Source organism: Galeopterus variegatus, unplaced genomic scaffold, assembly GCF_000696425.1.
Source record: "Galeopterus variegatus unplaced genomic scaffold, G_variegatus-3.0.2 Scaffold3022, whole genome shotgun sequence".
NCBI classification, from domain to species: domain Eukaryota; kingdom Metazoa; phylum Chordata; class Mammalia; order Dermoptera; family Cynocephalidae; genus Galeopterus; species Galeopterus variegatus.
In genome coordinates this window covers 78,842-98,045 of record NW_007729133.1, presented here as the reverse complement: position 1 = coordinate 98,045, position 19,204 = coordinate 78,842, and the positions used below count along the sequence as shown (strand labels likewise).

At 35.9% G+C, this 19,204-nt stretch overlaps 1 protein-coding gene across 1 annotated transcript in view; it reads right to left on the bottom strand.

Annotated features, from left to right (window-relative positions):
- Window positions 1-816: 816 nt before the first annotated feature.
- The window catches only part of LOC103599595 (chromosome unknown open reading frame, human C4orf27), a 24,213-nt gene continuing 5,825 nt past the window's right edge, over window positions 817-19,204 (bottom strand). Inside the window, exons 3-8 of the mRNA XM_008583746.1 lie at window positions 18,668-18,857; window positions 17,338-17,436; window positions 12,529-12,679; window positions 6,877-6,964; window positions 3,115-3,287; window positions 817-1,069 (exon numbers count right to left, since the gene is read on the bottom strand). Coding sequence (XP_008581968.1) covers window positions 938-1,069; window positions 3,115-3,287; window positions 6,877-6,964; window positions 12,529-12,679; window positions 17,338-17,436; window positions 18,668-18,857 — 833 coding nt within the window. The 3' untranslated portion in view covers window positions 817-937. The remainder of the gene's footprint in view (window positions 1,070-3,114; window positions 3,288-6,876; window positions 6,965-12,528; window positions 12,680-17,337; window positions 17,437-18,667; window positions 18,858-19,204) is intronic.

The window sequence follows — 19,204 nt, the reverse complement described above, 5'->3', positions numbered from 1 at the left end:
TTAATAATTTTACAGCATATATTTCTATCCCAACACCTGATTCTTAATGATTTATTTAAAACTGGACACCACCAAGTAAAGGGGGTTCTACAGCTTCATTCCCATATACTTAATTTGTCCCAATTATATAATTTCTCATTAATGCCAACCATTCTCTTGCCATTAATATAACCTCCAGTAAATGATGTTTGCCAGCTTACATTAGGCTGCAGCTCATATTTAGTCATGAGCGGTGCTTTTGGAACATATGTTGGTGTGGTCAATTTATCACAAGGGGATAATTTTAAATTGTCCAATTTACTCGGACCCTTCTGTGGGAATGTTTAGTTCAATGACTGCATAATATGTGTGTTATTTTTATAATCTTTTAGGAATTTAGAGAACTGCCACGCTAACCAAAATATCGAAAGAGAAGGCAAAAGCCACAAAGCCAAGGCAGGCAGTCCTTCTGGTTGCAGCAAGTGCTCGTAGCTGTGGCCTTGCCAGCAGCTCTCCCTCCAGCGGCCCTGCCAGCTCGGAGAGGGCAGCCCAAGCTGACTCCTTTAGGATCATGCCATGGCGTGGACCACGCCAGCTATGGCTATTAACTCAAAATTCAGAAGAAATAAATTCTTAATTGCGCATAGGATAAATATTGAAACAAGGCTACTGGAAGGAGAGGACAGTCTAGTTATCCATAGGCATTCCACAATGACTTCCATGACATGTCAGAGGATAACTTCAGTTGTCTTCCAAAACGTGATTAGGGTGTCACCATTTAGATGATTTGACCGCCATCCTTTGCACATGAAAGAAAAGCAGGCCAGAAGAGCCTTAAAAGATTTTTAGTAAATGTTTCCATTGATTTATTTTTTGTATTCCTTGAAAACAAAACAAAAATCACAAGTATAATACAAATGCTTTAAAATATTATACACCAAACAAAGCCAGCTCTCTCTCATGCTGCAAGTTGGTCTATGTTCTCTTTATTTCTGTTTGCTAGATGATCTTCAATAATTTCTGCAAACAGATTCCTCTTCAACAGATTATATGCAAGAAGTAAAAGCTGGCCAGCAACTTTATGAAAATACTGAAAAATAAAATATAACATTAACATTAAGCAGATGTCCTAGTAAGCAGCAGAAAATACATTATAAAAAACACATGTAATGAAGCCTACTTCCAAAATCATTTTAGCTATTCTCTCATTTGATTAGTGAACAGTGAATTCTGGCATAGGCACCTGGCATTCTGTCCAAGAGCAGCCTTGTAGCTGTTAAAGACTAATGGCATATCTTGCAGAAAATTCAGAGGAAAACCAAGCTAAAAATTTAAGCTTCCTTATTCCTTAGTTTTTGTTTTTTGTTTTTTTAACTTTTTTTCACCCCAAACTATGCCTTCAAATACTTTTTTCTTCTCTCCAGTATATTTCCACCAGGCAAGATTTTAAGCTTTTTTTAAGCAAGATTTTCCTTAGTTGATTATGTAACAATAGCTATGCTGTATGTGGGTTTTCAAATCACACACACTTCTCTTTATCCTCAAATTCCTTTTCTCTTCTACCCCCCACCACAAAACCCCTCCATCCCATTAAGAGTCAGTGCCTTAGGTTTATGAAGCAATTTTAGACTACTGCTATTACATGTATACTAGTAGAAAAACTAGCAATGCCACATTCTTTTGTTGCTAATAATAAACATTTATTCAGCACTTCAACATGCGGTAATAAGTACTTTGCTACTTTTCATAACTCTTACAGTTCTCAACAACCAAGTTTGCTATTCAACTGGTTCACATCTTACAGCTGTCCTTATTTATGGTTAGGTTCTTTCAGGCAGGTCAAGCATTATTCTGATTGGTCAATCACTGTCATTCTGGCTGTTAAACATTGATTAATTTCATTGATAACCATCATATATGAGGTAGGCAGAGAAGGCAGTATAATAGGGTTTATAGCAAGGTTCTTGAAATATACTCCCCTTACCAGGGGCATCAACTTTACTTGGTAACTTGTTAGAAATGCAAATTCTCAGGATGCACCCATAACTCAGTCAAACTCAGGGGAGAGGTGAGGGCTGCACCAATCTGTGTTTGGACAAGCCCACCCAGATGATGCTGGTGTGCACTAAAGATAAAGAGCTACTGGTTCAGTCTTGCTCCTCAAAGTGTGGTCTGTAAAGCAGCTGCATTATCATTACCTGGGAGCATGTCAGAAATGCTTCATTGCAGGTCTCATCTCAGACCTACTAAAACAGAGTTTGCATTTTAACAGTATCTCCAGGTGATACATAAGCACTCTACATTTTGGGGATTAGTGGTTTAGACACTAACTCTGGGACCAGACTGCCTGTGTTAACCTGGGCAAAGATGCTTTGCCTGTCTGTGACTCGGTTACAAAGTAGGTTAAAGGAGAATAGTCTGTGTGTGTGTGTGTGTGTGTTTGTGTGTGTGTGTGTGTACATGTGCACGTGTACAGACATTTTACAAGTAAGGAAACAGGTACAGGGGGGTTGGAAAAACTGCCCAGTCTTACAAAGCTGGGGAAGATGTGATTTAAAGCCACTTTAGCCCCAGAAGCATGTTATAGCCACTGTAACTTATTGCCTGTTTGATCTTGAGGCAAGTACACTTAGTAAACACAGGTTTAGCCTTAAGTAAATTTTTATTATTTAATAAGCAAACAATTCATGATAGAATAGCATCTTTTATATTTTAAATAATTTAATTTAAAGCATATTTAAAAGTATTTAATCTTCATCTAAGAATTCAAGCATAATAACAAATACCCTCCAGCACAATGGAAATGAAGTCTAAGGAAAGGTGTGTGTACATACCCACAAACATACACACATACCAAACTAAAGCACATGTCCCTATGTCACTTTAACGTAAACCTGAAAGCAAATAATATTGGTTATTCATCTTTGCCAGAATACGAGATGGATTTCAAATAAATATTTTTAAAAGATCTACTTAAAAATCACTTCAAAAAGTTCATTTTGAAATGCCAGCTGAATTCATATTCTATTATGCTGGAACTTGGGATATAAACATGCGTATTTGAGTGTGTGTATATGTAGGGAGAGGGGAGAGGGAAGGAGGTTGGGTGGTTGGAGGTGGGTTTTTTTTACTCACGTGTGAACCATAGCAAAAAAGGTCCATTCCCAACTCAAGCCCCATGCCATAGTCACATTCATCATTAGCAAACTGCACAAAAGTTGTCATTTCCTGAATGGGAGCAAAAGCTTTTAGTCTCTCCTCATCATTTGTGGCCTCAACAATTGTCTTGCAAATTTTCTTGAGGTCAGCTGAAAGAAATCAATGATATAAGATGATTATCTACACAATTAAAAGATTATTACCATCCTCAAAGGTAAAAAGACTAAGTGGAGTTTTCCCTCATATTACTTTAGTACGAGACTGATGCTATATTGAGTAGTAATCTGCAGCACTGTAATTTAGAATGGTGATTTAATAATTTTTCTATTCATGATTCAAGCATAAAAATAGCTTAACAAAAAAGATTTCCTGTACTTGCAATCATGATTTTATATAAGCTTTCAAAGATTTTCAATAGGCTAGTCCAGGAGTCAGCAAACTTTGGCCAAACCTGGCTCACCCTGTTTTTAACTGCCCGCAAACTAAGGATATTTTTGCATTCTTAAATGGCTGGAAAATAAAACAAAAACAAGAACACGTGACAGAGACTGTATGTAGCCTGCAAAGTATAAGACATCTACTCTGTCCCTGTACAGAAAGTCTGTCAACCCCTGGGCTAATCCATGCACTATATTAGGAGTTGGATTGAAAAAAAAAAAATCCAGATAGACAAGATTACTTCTTTTTGCCCTGTCTTACCTTATTTAAAAAAAAATTACTGGTGACTTGTGAAGTAAAAACAAACAGAAAAAGATAACGATGTAAGAGACAAGAATTCACTGCAGGATTAAACCTTTATTAAATCTTTACCAAGGTGGGATAGGTGTTGCCATGGCAAAAGTGTAATTTGAGGTAAGAACATAGAGGAAAATTTCTAATAATAATCGAGCCTTAAATGTTACTACTCAAAATACTCAATGATCTAGGAGTTGCAATACTTAATTCTTATTGTATCCTTTCCAGTACCACCAACTGGAATACTTAAGCTATGCTGCAGTGACGGTGTCAAAGTAAAAATCAGGCAAACACCTAAGGAATTATTCTTACTTTGGTACACACTCTATAAGTCAGACCAAGTTAGATCCAGCTCCCTCATTGACTAGAGCTAAACACTCTGGATCTGCTTCCCTTGTGAAAATGGGAATAAGACATACTTTAAAAATATTGGGTAAAGATTAAATAATATTACATATACATCACTTGGTACAGTACATCATGACACTTAAGAATTGCTTGATAAATGATATCTTATTTGCCAAGTTAAAATGTTATTGTGGGGCTGAACTGTTAGTTCCATTGACTAGAGAGCATGGTGCTAATAGCATCAAGAGTTCAATCCCTGTACTGGCCAGGTGCCAAAAACAAACCGACTAGAGAGCATGGTGCTAATAGCATCAAGAGTTCAATCCCTGTACTGGCCAGGTGCCAAAAACAAACTCTAAGTAAAAATGTTATTGTAAGAAGCTTCAAAGGGGATATTGGTTAGGAACAAACTTAACTGTGATTTGCTTATAATTGTCACACAGTAAAAAACTGCCAGTCAATTATACCTCCTGGCAAAGACTAGGCACAAGCAAGATTAGGTCCTTAACTTTCATGCCTTGATACCACTTTTCATTCAAAAATAATTAAACCACAGAAGGATCTAATGCCTAGAATATTAGACTTGAACATAAAACCCACAATTAGGGTAGTGTAACAGGCTTTACTCCAGGGTACTACAATTTAACATCCACCACCCATAACGTTTTAGAGACTGTTATCTTTATAACGAATGTTCTCAACCTCTCCTAAATGAGATGGTAATAATGCTTTTTAAAGCCTTGGATGGACTAGCGAGTAGAGAGGCAGAGGAGACAATTACTTAGAGCATAAGCAGAAGACTGAACAGTAGCTAGAGCTTACACTCTTTCCCCACCAGAGACTTTTTACTTCTAGCTTCAGGGAGGAGATATGGGACAGATCAGCTTGTCCAAGAGAAATATAATCCAGGCTACGTACGTAGTTAAAATTTTTTTAGTATCCACATTAAAAAGAAACAGGTGAAATTATTTTTAGATATTGTATTAAACCCAGTATTTCCAAAATAGTATCATTTCAACATATAATCAATATAAAGACATCTAAGCCTGTTTCAACTTATAAATTAAAATTAAAAAACAAAATTACCAACTGTGTGCCTTTATAAATTAAAATTAAAAAACAAAATTACCAACTGTGTGCCTCAGTCACCCCAGCCACATTTGAAGGCTCAGGAGCCACATGTGGCTAGTGGCTACTGTATTAGACAGCTCAGCCACATTCAATTCTCCCATGGAATTTCTCTACAGTGTTAGGGGTATAGCAAAGAAAGTTACATACAAATAGTCATCATATAACACATCTCATTCTACTGGCCAGAGACTGCACAATAAAGTTTGAGAACAGTTGTTTTAGAGAATTGATTAAAAATGCAGATTTCCGGGGCCAGCCTGTGGCTCACTCAGTAGAGTGCGGTGCTGATAACACCAAGGCCACGGGTTCGGATCCTATATAGGGATGGCCGGTTTGCTCACTGGCTGAGCGTGGTGCTGACAACACCAAGTCGAGGGTTGAGATCCCCTTACCGGTCATCTTTAAAAAAAAAATAAAAAAAAAAATGCAGATTTCCAGGTCCCAACCCCAGAGACTGATAACTACCAAGGCTGGTTAGTTCTGTTCCAAAAAATGGATGGCCAAATATTCTTATATATGTTGGGCAGGAATGCTTAGATCTTCCTTGAGGAGGTGCTCATTTTTATTTCCCTTTAAGATTTATCCCCGCTGGAACAGGATGATAAATAAAGGAATGCCAACAGGGACGTTCATAATGAGAACGTAATGGAGGGGAGGGAAAAAGAGAAGTAATTTTTTTTTTTTTTTTTTGTCTTTTTCCGTGTCCGGCAACGGATCGCAACCCTCAGTGTCGCCCCCGTACCAGACCGGGACCAGCAATGGGATCGCAACCCTCGGCGTTGCCCCCGCGCCTCGCCCCGCCAGTGAGTGGGAACCGGTCTGTATGTGGGATCTGAACCCTCGGCGGGAGCGCTGCCGCACTTCCCAAGCGGCGCACTAGCGCAGTGCGCCACCGGGCCGGCCCCAAGAGAAGTAATTTTAATTCTTTCGCTAGCATAGCAATAATCAGATTTTGTGTAGTAGTCCATTTTCAAAGTGTTTTTATACTTATAGATGAAGTAGTTCAGGATCTTGGGCTTCTGAAAGCTAACAGTTTCACATGCAGATGAAACAATGTTTACAAAGAAATGCACACTATTTCCATAATTACCATTTTGCAAGTTGACTGTAATGTCAAAGGTCCCAAAATAGTTCAGAAAAAGTAACTAGGCAACAGGTTAAAATTCTTTAGATTTTTAAAAATAACTACCATATTTTGAGCATATGAGGCAAGTACTGTGCTAAACACCTGACATACTATTTTTACACCTCAATTACCCCTAATGAAGTAAATATCATTAACCCCATTTTACAGATGAAAAAGACAAGGTTTTAGTGTGGTTAAAAAATTTGCTCAAGGTCACACAGCTATGAACCCAGCTTTAATTCATGCATGAATGGACTCTAAAACCTAAGCTTGCTCCTTATGACTAAGGTCTCGTGACTATCTCACAAAAGGCGTATGTACACACCTATTTCCCAATATAAGGAAAACCTCCATATATATTAACGTATATGCACATGTTTACATGTGAAATATATTACCATCTGTTTCAGGGAGCTCTCTGTACCCAACATCATTTTTATCTACTGGAACAACCAAGCCTGCACCATGAAAGGTCTTTGTCACAACCTAAGTTAAAGAAAAAGAGAAAACTTAGTCATGGTAAATAGACAAAAAACACACAAACCCTCAATATTTCTGCCAACACATAACATCCAATGACATTTTATTTTAGTAAATTTGACCTTTGGGTTGAGTTTAATACTATTTCTTTCCCGTAAAATTAACTAAAAGTTAAGCACTTGAAGTAATTATAAAACAGTGAAATAATTGGCTTTTATCAATTGTGCCAGCCATTTAGAAGCATCCAGATTTCTTTTTTTTTTTTTTTTTTGTCTTTTGTCTTTTTTCCGTGTCCGGCAACGGATCGCAACCCTCAGTGTTGCCCCCGTACCGGACCAGGGACCGGCAACGGGATTGCAAACCTCGGTGTTGCTCCCACACCTCGCTCAGCCAGTGAGCGGGAGCCGGTCCGTATGTGGGATCCGAACCCTCGGGCGGGAGCGCTGCCGCGCTTCCCAAGCGGCGCACTATCCAGTGCGCCACCGGGCCGGCCCGAGAAGCATCCAGATTTCTTAGGGAAGAACCCCAATGCATCCTATATAGGAGGCAAGCCAGAATATCAGTTTCTCCTAAAGTCAAAGTATCTTCTAGGTAGAAAGTGTGAAAACCTTGGTCTAAAAGGATGACGGAACAATAGTTTTTGTTAGCAGAAAGATGTGGTCGGACAGAACTCCTCTCATCCATCCTGCCAAATTCAGACTCTCCCCACCCCTTACTTTTAACTGGAAAACTTAGGCTTGTTTGCAAATTTCCCCAAAACAGGGCGGTTTCTACTTTTGTGGTGCCCTTTATGAAGGCAAATCATATGACCAGTAAGATTTTTACTAAATAGTCATCTTCAAAGACAAAAACAGACCCAACTACAACCATCACCACAAGCCTTCTAGTCTACATTCTTCCTTTTATTCACACTAGTGGCATCAGGTTTAGGTCTTTCCTTAACGAAACATCTGTTTTGAATATTCCACTCCTTTATACAGCCCAATGAAAACTTCCAAGACAGTAGAACGTCACTAACTAAAAATAAACTCTAATTTTAGTCTCCTTACCTAAGTATCTTAAAACTTATTTCACTCTAATGCCCCCACTCTCCCACTCTTCTTTCATTACCCTTATTAAGCCACCAGAAAGGACAGATTATTCAAGAGAAGTTTTCAGACAATTGCTCACCATTTGCGAAAAGACAACGAAAACACAGTCTACATCTCAGTCTTTATGCCAAAATAATTGCAGTTGGATTTCAGGATCAAATTTAAAAATAAACCATAGAACTACTAGAAGAAAAAGGCATTTAAAAAAAAATAATTTTGTGTTAAAGAAGGAAAAGACTTAGAGTTTACTACATAAAATAAAAAACCTGTCAAGTAAAAAAAAAATCAAGAACAAATTAAGACAAATTAAGTGATGAGAGATATCTGCAAAATATATATCAGTAAAATTAATAAATATGAATGGCTTTAAAGTATAAAGGAGTCTTAAAAATGAAGAAAAGACTAACACCCTAATTAATACACAAGAAAAAGATTAATTCTAACCCTGATAGAAAAATGTTCAAAGTTCAAGCAGTTCGCAAAAGAAACACAAATGTCCAAAGAAGTGAGAAATATTTAATGCCCTTTATAATCAAAGAAATGCTAATTAAAACAATGAAGTATCATTTTATACCTATCATCATGGAAAAGACTAAAAGCAGTAAAAAAAAAACCCTCAAACTAAGAAACATTAAAGAAAAACTACACGCACACACACTTTAAACTACTTTGGATGTAGCAATAGTATGTTTAGGAATTTCTTCTAAGGAAATAATCAAATATGTATATACAAGGATATTTATGGCAGGGTTGAATTTGTGAAAAATTTTAAGCAACCTAAACTTTTTTTTTTTTTTTTTTGTCCTTTTTGAGACCGGCTGCACCACGCTCACTGAGCGCTGTCAGCGCACCGGTCATCCTATATAGGATCCGAACCCGTGGCGGGAGCGCTGCAGCGTTCCCAGCGCTGCACTCTCCCGAGTGCGCCACGGGCTCGGCCCTAAGCCACCTAAACTTTGAACATAAGCACAGTACTCTGCAGCCACTCAAAATTATGAGAAAGATCGTAAATTTAGCAATATGAGGTGATAATCGTAATATATTCTTTTTTTTTTTAAAAAAGATGACCGGAAAGGGGATCTTAACCCTTGACTTGGTGTTGTCAGCACCACGCTCACCCAGTGAGCTAATTGGCCATCCCTATATGGGATCCGAACCCGGGGCCTTGGTGTTATCAGCACTGCACTCTCCCGAGTGAGCCACGGGCCGGCCCTGTAATATATTCTTAAGTGTAAAAAGCAGGTGATAAAACAGCGATAATGAAAAAAAAAAAAAAGAGATGACAGTGGTACAGCAGTAGACATTTCTTCTCCCCCACTCAGGCTGAATGACACACAAAAAAACCATGGTATATGAGTATTGCACACTTTCCACACATGGTTAACTGTACTAGTTGTCCATAAAGAGGCATCAGTTACTAGCAAGTCATCAGAATCTTAATTTGATTATAAAGAATAAGATTACAAATTTAGGAAAACTGTATAGGGATGAATAATATCCTGAGTCATCAGATCAGAAGTGGATGGAATGAGTTACCCTCTTTTAAGAATTTAACCAATGTTCATTTTTAAAAATGAAGAAATCTAGGTAAAAGGTGAAGTGGCACATAGCTAATTAGTGAGAAGATAGGGTGGAAAGAATGCTAGATACAGAATATGTGAACTTAAGACTCATATCTGTTACTTATGATTTTTGACATAAAACATAAACCTCAATTTACTAATCTATAAAATATGATAATTCCTACTTTGTTTGCAGATTTGTTGCAGGGATCAAATGAAGTAACTTGTATAAGGACTTTGCTTTCCAAAGTACTATATGGTATTGTCAGTACAAAACATAGATTTCCAGTGTGTAATATGGTGCTGTTATTCTAGAATGTATATATTATTACTCTCATACATAAGGACAAAGTCACTAACTCCCATATACTACTGGAATTGAATTGTTCAGGAATAGAAAAATATGAATTAAATAAAGATCTCATGATAACAATAAAAGAACTTATTCATATAACAGAAAAGGATCTGAAAGCATAATCACCAACAGGGGAGGATAATATCATGGTTGTCTTATAAGCTATTTCTTCTTTGTATTTATGTTTTTACCAGCTATTTTTGTATAAGGACAAATACTAAAAAGACACCTCATGGGGGAGGGAGCCAGGACAAACATACCTATAAAATTTAAACTCCAATCATATCTTTATTTATAGTTACGGGGAAGAACTAAGGAAAACTCCTCTGAAATAAATTATAGTTGATGGCAGAAAAATAAAAACACAGCTCTAATTAAAGAATTTGCTAACAGCATTTATGTCTATAGAAGCTCAGTCTTTAGTCAAGACAAGTTAGGAATACATAACGATAAGGCTAGAAATGCTACCCTTCCTTCTAGTCATAAGGTAGACGTTTCCTATGATAACCGGAAAGGTAAAACAGCAATATAAAATCCTATAGTAATTTAAAAATACCATATGGTAATGATAAACTACACAATGGAAGAAAATATTGCAAACTATGCATCTGACAAGGGGTTAATATCCAAAACATATAAGGAACTCAACTTAATAGCAAAAGTGCAAATAATCTGATTAAAAAATAGGCAAAGGAGCTGAATAGACATTTCTCAAAATAAGATATACAAATGGACAATAGGTACATGAAAATATGCTCCACATCACTAATCATCAAGACAATGCTAATCAAAACCACAGTGAAATATTACTTCACCCTGATTAGAATGACTATTACCAAAAACACACAAAAAAGCAAAAGCTGGTATGGATGTGGAGAAAAGCGATCCCTTATACACATTGGTGGGAATGTAAATTAGTGCAGCCATTATAGAAAACAGTATGAAAATTCCTCAAGATATGGAATCAACCTAAGTGTCCGTCAATAGAAGAATGGATAAAGAAAATGTAGTAAGTAAACACAGTAGAACAGTTCTCAGCTATAAAAAAAAAAGAATAAAATCCAGCAACATGGATGATGCTGGAGGACACTGTGTTAAGTAAAATAAGCCTGGAGGATGCTGTGTTAAGTCAAATAAGCCAGGCACAAAAAGACAAATACTACATGATCTCACTCATTTGTGGAATCCAAAAAAGCAGATCTCATAGAAGTACAGAGTAGAATAGTGGTTACCAGAGGTTGGGGAGGTTACAGAGGAAAGGATAATGCGGAGAGATTAGTCAATGGGTATAAAATTAGACAGAAGGAATAAGTTCTGGTGTTATATAGCACAGTAAGGCGACTATAGTAAACAGTATTATAGTGAATGTTTCAAAATATCTAGAAGACAGGATTCTGAATGTTCTCACTACAAAGAAATAATATGATGGATATGCTAAATACCATGATTTGATCAATACATAATATATACATGTATAAAAACATCACACTGTATCCTATATATAATTATGTGTCAATTACAAAACAAAAAAAATTGTGTCTGTTAAAAAAAGTACATTTATAAAAATGACTTCTGGTCTTTAGTACTAAAGAAAGAATTGCTAAGACTCCAATTTAGTGCCTACAACTTATCAAAATATCACACTGTAGCTGAATCAAGATCAGAGAAGGAACTGAAGTAGGATTTTCAATAACAAGTACACTAAGGTATTTTGTTACCAGTACTAGTTTATTCGGGAATAAAAAGTACTTCATTTGTCTTAGAACATTCAGATGAACCAGTTACAGCAGACAACAGTGAGCAGGAGGAGCTCTCATTCCACTGACAAATGTCCTTCCCCCACAGAGATTATAAGAATAAACTCCTGGAGAATTATCATTCACCCCAAAGCAGAATTCTTCCAGCTTTTCTGTAAGATTACTCTGAAATTTATAACTGAAAATCCAAAAGGTTCCAAAACCCAGAAGTATTTGCTCCCTTATGAAACACTCCCCTCACACTGCAGGCATTAGGAGAGATGCAGAAGGTAATGTTGATGGGATCGATATGGAAAAAGGAAAAAGAATTGCTTATACACATGTTTACTCAGAAAATTAACAGATCTTAATACACTGTCACTCAAAAGGGAACTACCTTTGAGGTCTTAATTAAGGTCCTCTGAGGTGTATCTTTACAAAACTGCCACCCAAAAAACACACTGCACTAAATCAACAGAACTCAGCTATTAAAAAAAGAAATTTAAGTAAATATCTATGTACAAAGCTGCTTTCACTTAACTTTATAAAATGATTAACTGATAAAAAAAGATTAAAAGAGTGGTAAATATCGTCCTGAGTTATGCAACCACAATGGCGACATCACACGTTATGTGACTCAGCCTACAGGAGCCATCAGACCCGTGCTTCAGTGCTACCCTCCTGGCCATCCAAGTATTGACAGCCCTAGAGGGAGCCCCTGAGGGATGGCATTCTCTTAGAGGAGAGAAGGAAAAGGTGCAGGTGGAAAGGAATCAAGAGGAAAAACTCTGCTAAGCCGCAAAATAGAGACTAATGGAAATCATACTTTCTTATCTCTTTGTTTCATCTTCATGGTTTTCTGTTCCAGTGAGTACCCCAGTTCTCTGGCTGCTTCTGTGAGTTTTTCATCTATGTTTCTCAAGAGACTAGTTTTCTTTTTATCTGTTACTTCTTTAAGTTTTTTCATCAAAAATAATCTGAAAGAGAAGTAAAAGCCCCCATTACATTGCAGGCCACTGTACTAAGTACATGTATCTTTAAAAGGTAAGGAAGCTAAGTTAAAAATGTCAAATTCCACTTAGGACAAAGTCTGCAGAATAAATACCAACAGTTCTCTCCAAATCCCTAATAGTTTTCTTCAAACAAAGGAAAAGCAATATTAATAAAAAGCTGCCAATCACAGAAATAGCAAATATGATTCAAGTTTGTATTAACTCTAATGTCTATGATAAAGATATGAGATATCTTAAAAGCTGAGATTAAGTCAAGTTTTAAATTGTATCTCTTAATATTAAGAGATGCATACTGTTTTGGAGAAGTCTGGTATGAAAGAAAAAAAATAGTATGTAGATACCAAAAAGGATTTATTATTTTTAAAGAGCCAGAGAACACTTATAATACCAAGGTCAATAGATTTTTTAAAATATCAACTTCAAATTCATGTTAAGATAAATTTAGAAAATGTAAAAGGAAAGCAAAGCTACTTTATAAGCTTATACAAAAGCACAATCCAAAGTAGTTTTTGTTTAATTTTTTTGTATTTCTTTTAAAGTAGTTTTTAGAAGTATGTGAACAGTACAATATGTTAGTGCCAGTTACAGAAGAAATTTTATATTTTATCATAAACAAGTTAAGATTTTTTCTAGCAGTGTAGAATGTCAAGAACAAAATGAAGAGCTGGAAGTGTCACTTAGTTGGACACACAAGTCAATCCCCTTCCTCTGTAGCCAGTACCAGACTCCCAGGATGAAACACTTCTATTCACTACAAACATTTGAGAGTTTATAATATTCACTACAACACTGCTATGGGCTGAGCACTGTAAAGGATTTAGAACACTTACAGCCGGTGCTATTCTTAGCTCCAATTTATATATCTGACATGAGGAACAGAGCATAATCAACTTATTCAAGTTCAGAGAGCTAGTAAAGGTAGATTTAAAGTGCCACAAAAACCCAAACCACCAAAATCAGTATCTTCCAATTATGGCACACAGAGTTACAATAAGTCTTGCCTTCAACCATAATCAGCTGGATAGAAACAGAATATATTTATATTTACCATAAAAAGCAAATTCGACCATGTCATGATTCGTGATTATGAATCAATCTTCAGTCTTCTCATTCTGAGCCACTTATTTCCATTCTTTCATTCATATACTGCTCCCTTGCCTAAAATATCCTTCTTCCCCTTCTTTCTGGTAAGTTCTTATGCATCCATAAAGGCCCAGATAAAATATCTTCTCTGACCTCCACCTCTATGTAGGGCACGTAGTAACTGCCTACACAAACTTATATTATTATGACTATCACTGTACCAGTTTATTAAGCTTTTGTGTCTCAGTTTCAAACCTACTCTCCAATGCTCTGCTTTGTGATGCTTAAGGATAAGGTGCAATGTGCAAACTAAAACCATAACCATGAATGTGTTGTGCTGTTGCATTAAATCCATTGGAATGCCTTGAACTCTGAATCTTTTACCTATGCATGTTTTACAGCATCATGCAATGGTCACTTGTAAAAATTGATTCACTAAATTATGCAGACTTTCCAAATGTTGAAACTTTACATCATATCAAATTCATTCCATTATATAACATTGTGAAAAAAAAATCACATTCATTAATACTACCACATATTTCATTAGAAAAGTCTTTAGGTAGTGAGAAGCTGTCAAGTTTATAGTGGTGGTTACAAGTTTCCCCAATTAAAATTCAAGTTTCAAACAAAAATTAATCACTAGCAACCAGTCAGTTGTTTTTATTTGAAAATGTTTGCAAGGACCCATGCCCAAATAACCAGAGTTTGTCAGTCACTTACTCTGTCAGTCACTCACTCTCTCAAGTAAAACTGGGAAAAAGTTCAACTCACAACTCATGGGCTTTTTTCCTTGAGACAAACCATAGTATGCAGAAATGCTTTCTACGTATTTCCCATTTTGTCACACGGAATGCTAGAAAGATGTACTCAGTGGTAGAGGTCTAATATATTTATGCTCCTTCATCACTGACATTCTTAAATAACATGTGCATTACACTACTGCTGTGAATAATGCAGTGACTAATGCTAATTTGGTGTCACTACCTTGATTCCTGCAAAGGTGCCAACACCATTACCTTTGTGCCATTGGTGCAAAGATAACATTTTATTATCATGAATAGTTTTGACTTTGGGTCCTTGAGACCTTTTTAGGAGGTCAAAACTGTTCTCACATTTATTTATTTTAGGAGAGGAAAAAAAAAGAGGAAAACAAATCACTCCTAACTTTGCTGTCCAAAGATAAATATTTTAAAACTTTGAGTATATTTAGATTTTTTCCATGTGCATTAGACAGTAGGAAGTGGAATCATTTTATACTATTCTGTTATTTGCCCTCTTTACAAAGTCAACAAATCCATATTAAATTGTATAGCCATTTTATATTTGTTTACCTCATCTTCCCTATTGCTGGATACGTATATTGCTTCTGATTTTTATAAACAATCTGTAATAAACACACATATTTGCGTACCTGTCCAAAATTTGATAAACAGCTAGAATTGCTGATTGAAGGGTATAAATGTGTACTCAGCACAATACCTGGAAATGTTAATTATCTGTCAAGAAATCTTGAAATATGGTTGTTTAAATATTTTTCAAACTGCTCTCTACAAATGTTTTACCGATAAACACATCAGTAAGGCTTCTTACACCCTAACCATCATTGGTTGTTACCATTCTCTAACTTTTACTAATCTTTGCTGGCTTAATTTGCATTTCTTTAGCTACTATTAAATCTTACATGGAGAGAGGTACTTTCCCTGGGCATTAAAATAATTTGTATATAACAAAGTCTTTCTTGGAAGACCTTAGTAAGGCTGCTACAGAAATAAGTTGAGAAATATAGGAAGAGATTAAGTGTTCTGATTAGTGATTTAACTAAAGTCACAAAAAATGAAAACAGTTATAACATTTAAAAAGTACTAAAACAGATATATCTCAAAGTAATCTTTTACCCCTATGTTTGAGATAAATTATTGGAGGTATGTAGTTCCTCAAACCCTCGCTCGCTGGTCTTCACCTAAATTATAAATACCAACCAATTAATTTATTTGTTTTCATTTTTTTCTGTGCTCTCTAATAAGCTAAAAAAAACTTACCAGACTAGTCTTGGATTATTTCAAATAATCATTATAATTATCTTTCTTCTTAAAAAAAAGATTTCCATTAAGAGTTTATTTATGAGAACCCACTGTATATAGTTATACAAATAGTTATATAATAACACAAATGAAAAATTAGGTGTTTTTAATGCCAAAGTATTTGTAGAATGAATAAGTTATTTATCAGCACCTGCTCTAACAAGCTGAGCCAGCCCCAGCCCACGAATAAATTATTTATGGAGCATCTAATGTGGGGCAGGTACTATGCACAATACAAAGCCCTTGCCCTTACTGCCTTTATGGAATGATAAATCTGACGGGTTTAAGATACAAATTAGAAAGTAACATTGCATATGAAACTCAGAGGTACATTAGAAGAGAAAGAAGAGACTTTTCTTGGATATCTACAATTTAGTTGCCCTTTTGTACATATGTAGCAGTCTGAGGCTTGCACTAGGTTGACTCAATGTGAACTCTCTTGATGACAAATTTGCACTATTAAATCACAGGGAATAAAAGCCCTTTAAAGGGAGAGTATTAAAACAGGTCACAAAACATGATCAACTTATGTTTAAAGTGATAAAGATAGCTTTCTTTGTTTTATTACAATGCAACTGCATAACTGCTGACAAATGACTTCCAGTTATGTCTGTGGCTGATACAGTAAGGACCGGCTTGCTCAGCTCCATTCCACTCCCTTCCAAATGAAAGCTTGCTGCACTTTCCATACTACTGTTCAACTCAGATTCCATGTGGGACCTAGCTTCTCTCAAGTAGATGCAATTCTTTGAAATCTGAAAGAGACACCATGGAGGCCAAGCTTCTGCCATTTCCACCAGTGAGCACAGCTGTAGAAGCATCTGACTGTTCTGTAGCAGCTATAGCTGAGATCTCAGTACCTGGTCCTTAGCTTCACAGGGGCTCAGAGGCAGAGAGGGTAGGGCATCCATTTTACTGGCAGAGGCCATACCAAAGACAATGTGCTCTTGGAGCCACCCACTGCAGCAGCAGTTCTTGATTTCTCAGCTTCCCAATGGTGGCCGAGACAAACTCCATTGGTGTGCCAGTTCTGCCACACAACTGTCATTCTTGCAGACTCAGCCTGCTCCATCGGCACTTTCAAGAATTTTATGAGCCCCTACTTTACTGTAGTAAACCTTTCTGTTTGAACTGTATACAGTGGGTTCTCAAACTCTTAATAAACATTTAAAATCAGATGTACAAAAACTTGATTTTGCCAAGGGACATCTGAGGTCAAGATTAAGCATATTTTCATTAAACAAATAAAATAATTAGTTATATAAGAGTTATATTTTGGTGAAGTGTAATAAAATAGAAGTGTGGATAAGACTCTGCAAAAATCATGGAAATGATCACTAGAAACCTGCATCTTTTGGCATACCTCAATTCCCCTTTGTAATGTACTGATATAGTACAAACATTGTAAACAGATGTTTAATTATAAATAGGAGAGGAGTTGAAATATTTTCTTACTTGACTGCAGCAAACACATTATCTCCACTTTGAGCAATTATACAATTTTTCTTTGCTTCATTTGTACCAACATATACAGGAAGTTCATCAGGAGAATCCCTGTTTGAGCAAAAGATATTAAAAGTTTAGCTGCCCATAATTTATATTATAAGGTAGTAGAATTTTAAGTCTACAGACGATAATTTATACCTGTAATTTTTTTTTTTTAACTGGAATAAATTTGCCTGGTTTAATTTCTAACTTTCTTAGGAAAACCAGTGAGGCTAAACCTAAAAAATCTAAGACAAATCTTATTTATACAACAGAACCTAAAATTAAGATTCTTAGGACGTTGTTACCTTTATACCCAAATACAAAGAAAGGTAGAATAAGGCCTATCAAAAGTAGTAGGAAAAATCATAAACCATCATTTCTACTTCAGTTTTAGAGTTGGGAAAAAAAGAAAAAAAAAAAAAAAGAGAAGAGGTAGAAAACCAAAAAAAAAGAAACAGGATGAGGATTACAAAATATTAGAGGTGAAAGAATCCTATTCATGTATATAACCAAATCCTTTTATTTTACAATCAAGGAAACTAATACAGAGAGTTAACCTGTTAATTGGCCAAGGTCCTAATAAGTTAACGTCAAAGCCAGAAGCAGAATCCATACAACCCAATTCCCAGCCCCATGTGCTTTCTACTGTACCACAATACTTCTCCCTGAGCACATTTTATCTTTTCCTCTATCATCTTACATTTAATCTCCACTTTAAAGGACAGCATCTCTACTAGTACAAGTGGACAAGCTATTTCTCCCCTCCTCAAGCTACCTCTACTTCTTAACATTTTAAGCATCTTGCATGGATTAATTTAATTAAAGTATTCCTATTGTGTGTGTACAATTACTATCCCAGCTGTTACAGGAGAGGAAACTAAGTCACAGAAAGCCACAGTCACTAATGACTAGCACAGGGTCACCCAGATTCTAAACAGCAGGACCAGTCTGACTCCAGAGCCCACTCTTAACTATTAGTAGCCACTCTGGCCCTTGGAAGCACATGGCTTAAGTCACAACAGCTGCTCTAAATTATCTTCTTGGGCTAAAAGAGCTCCTCTGAACTCAAAAAACAAAAAAAAGTTTATAACCACAAAGGAAAAACCAATGAGGTTAAACCTAAAAAATTCATTCATCCTAGGGTAGGTTAAAATGATGATAACATCAAGAACAACAGAAGGCTCGTGTGTCTGCCAATAAGGGGGAAATATGCCCTTCACCTCAGTTGAGGCTAGTGAGTATCTATTTATACTCATTAGCAGGATAGTAGCTGTATTTTAGAGAAAAGATCCTTTACCTGAAATACCCCATGTGGTACTGCGTTTTATTATCTCCAATAATAATGGTCTGGAACTCAGGAGGATCATAGTAAAACCTCCAGTGAAGGTTAAAATTCAAGACTGTTGATTTTTTCTTCATTTTATGTTTTCCAGCAAGGATATCATAAGGGCCCACTAATCGAAGTCCAAGGCTTGCAAAAAGTGAATCTATAACAAAAATAAGTTTATTTAGACAATACTTTCTGGAGACAGATGGGAAAAATAATGTCTTTTCATTAGTAAACTATTTGTAAGCTATTGTCTTAAGAAAGTTTCTAAAGTAAAAAAAACCAAAAACTTTAGTTATATGTTAAGGTGTTAGTTATAAACACTCAATGGAAAAGAAATCAAAGTAATAAATATGGCATTTACATTTAGGATTTCCTCTTAAATTTACCATTGAAACTAGCTTAACATTCTAAACATTCCTGTTTCTTATTTTAGCCAAAGCAAGACTGTTTTGTATTCCTACAGGCATTTTATCTTTTTTTTTTTTTTTTTTTTTTTTTTTTTCC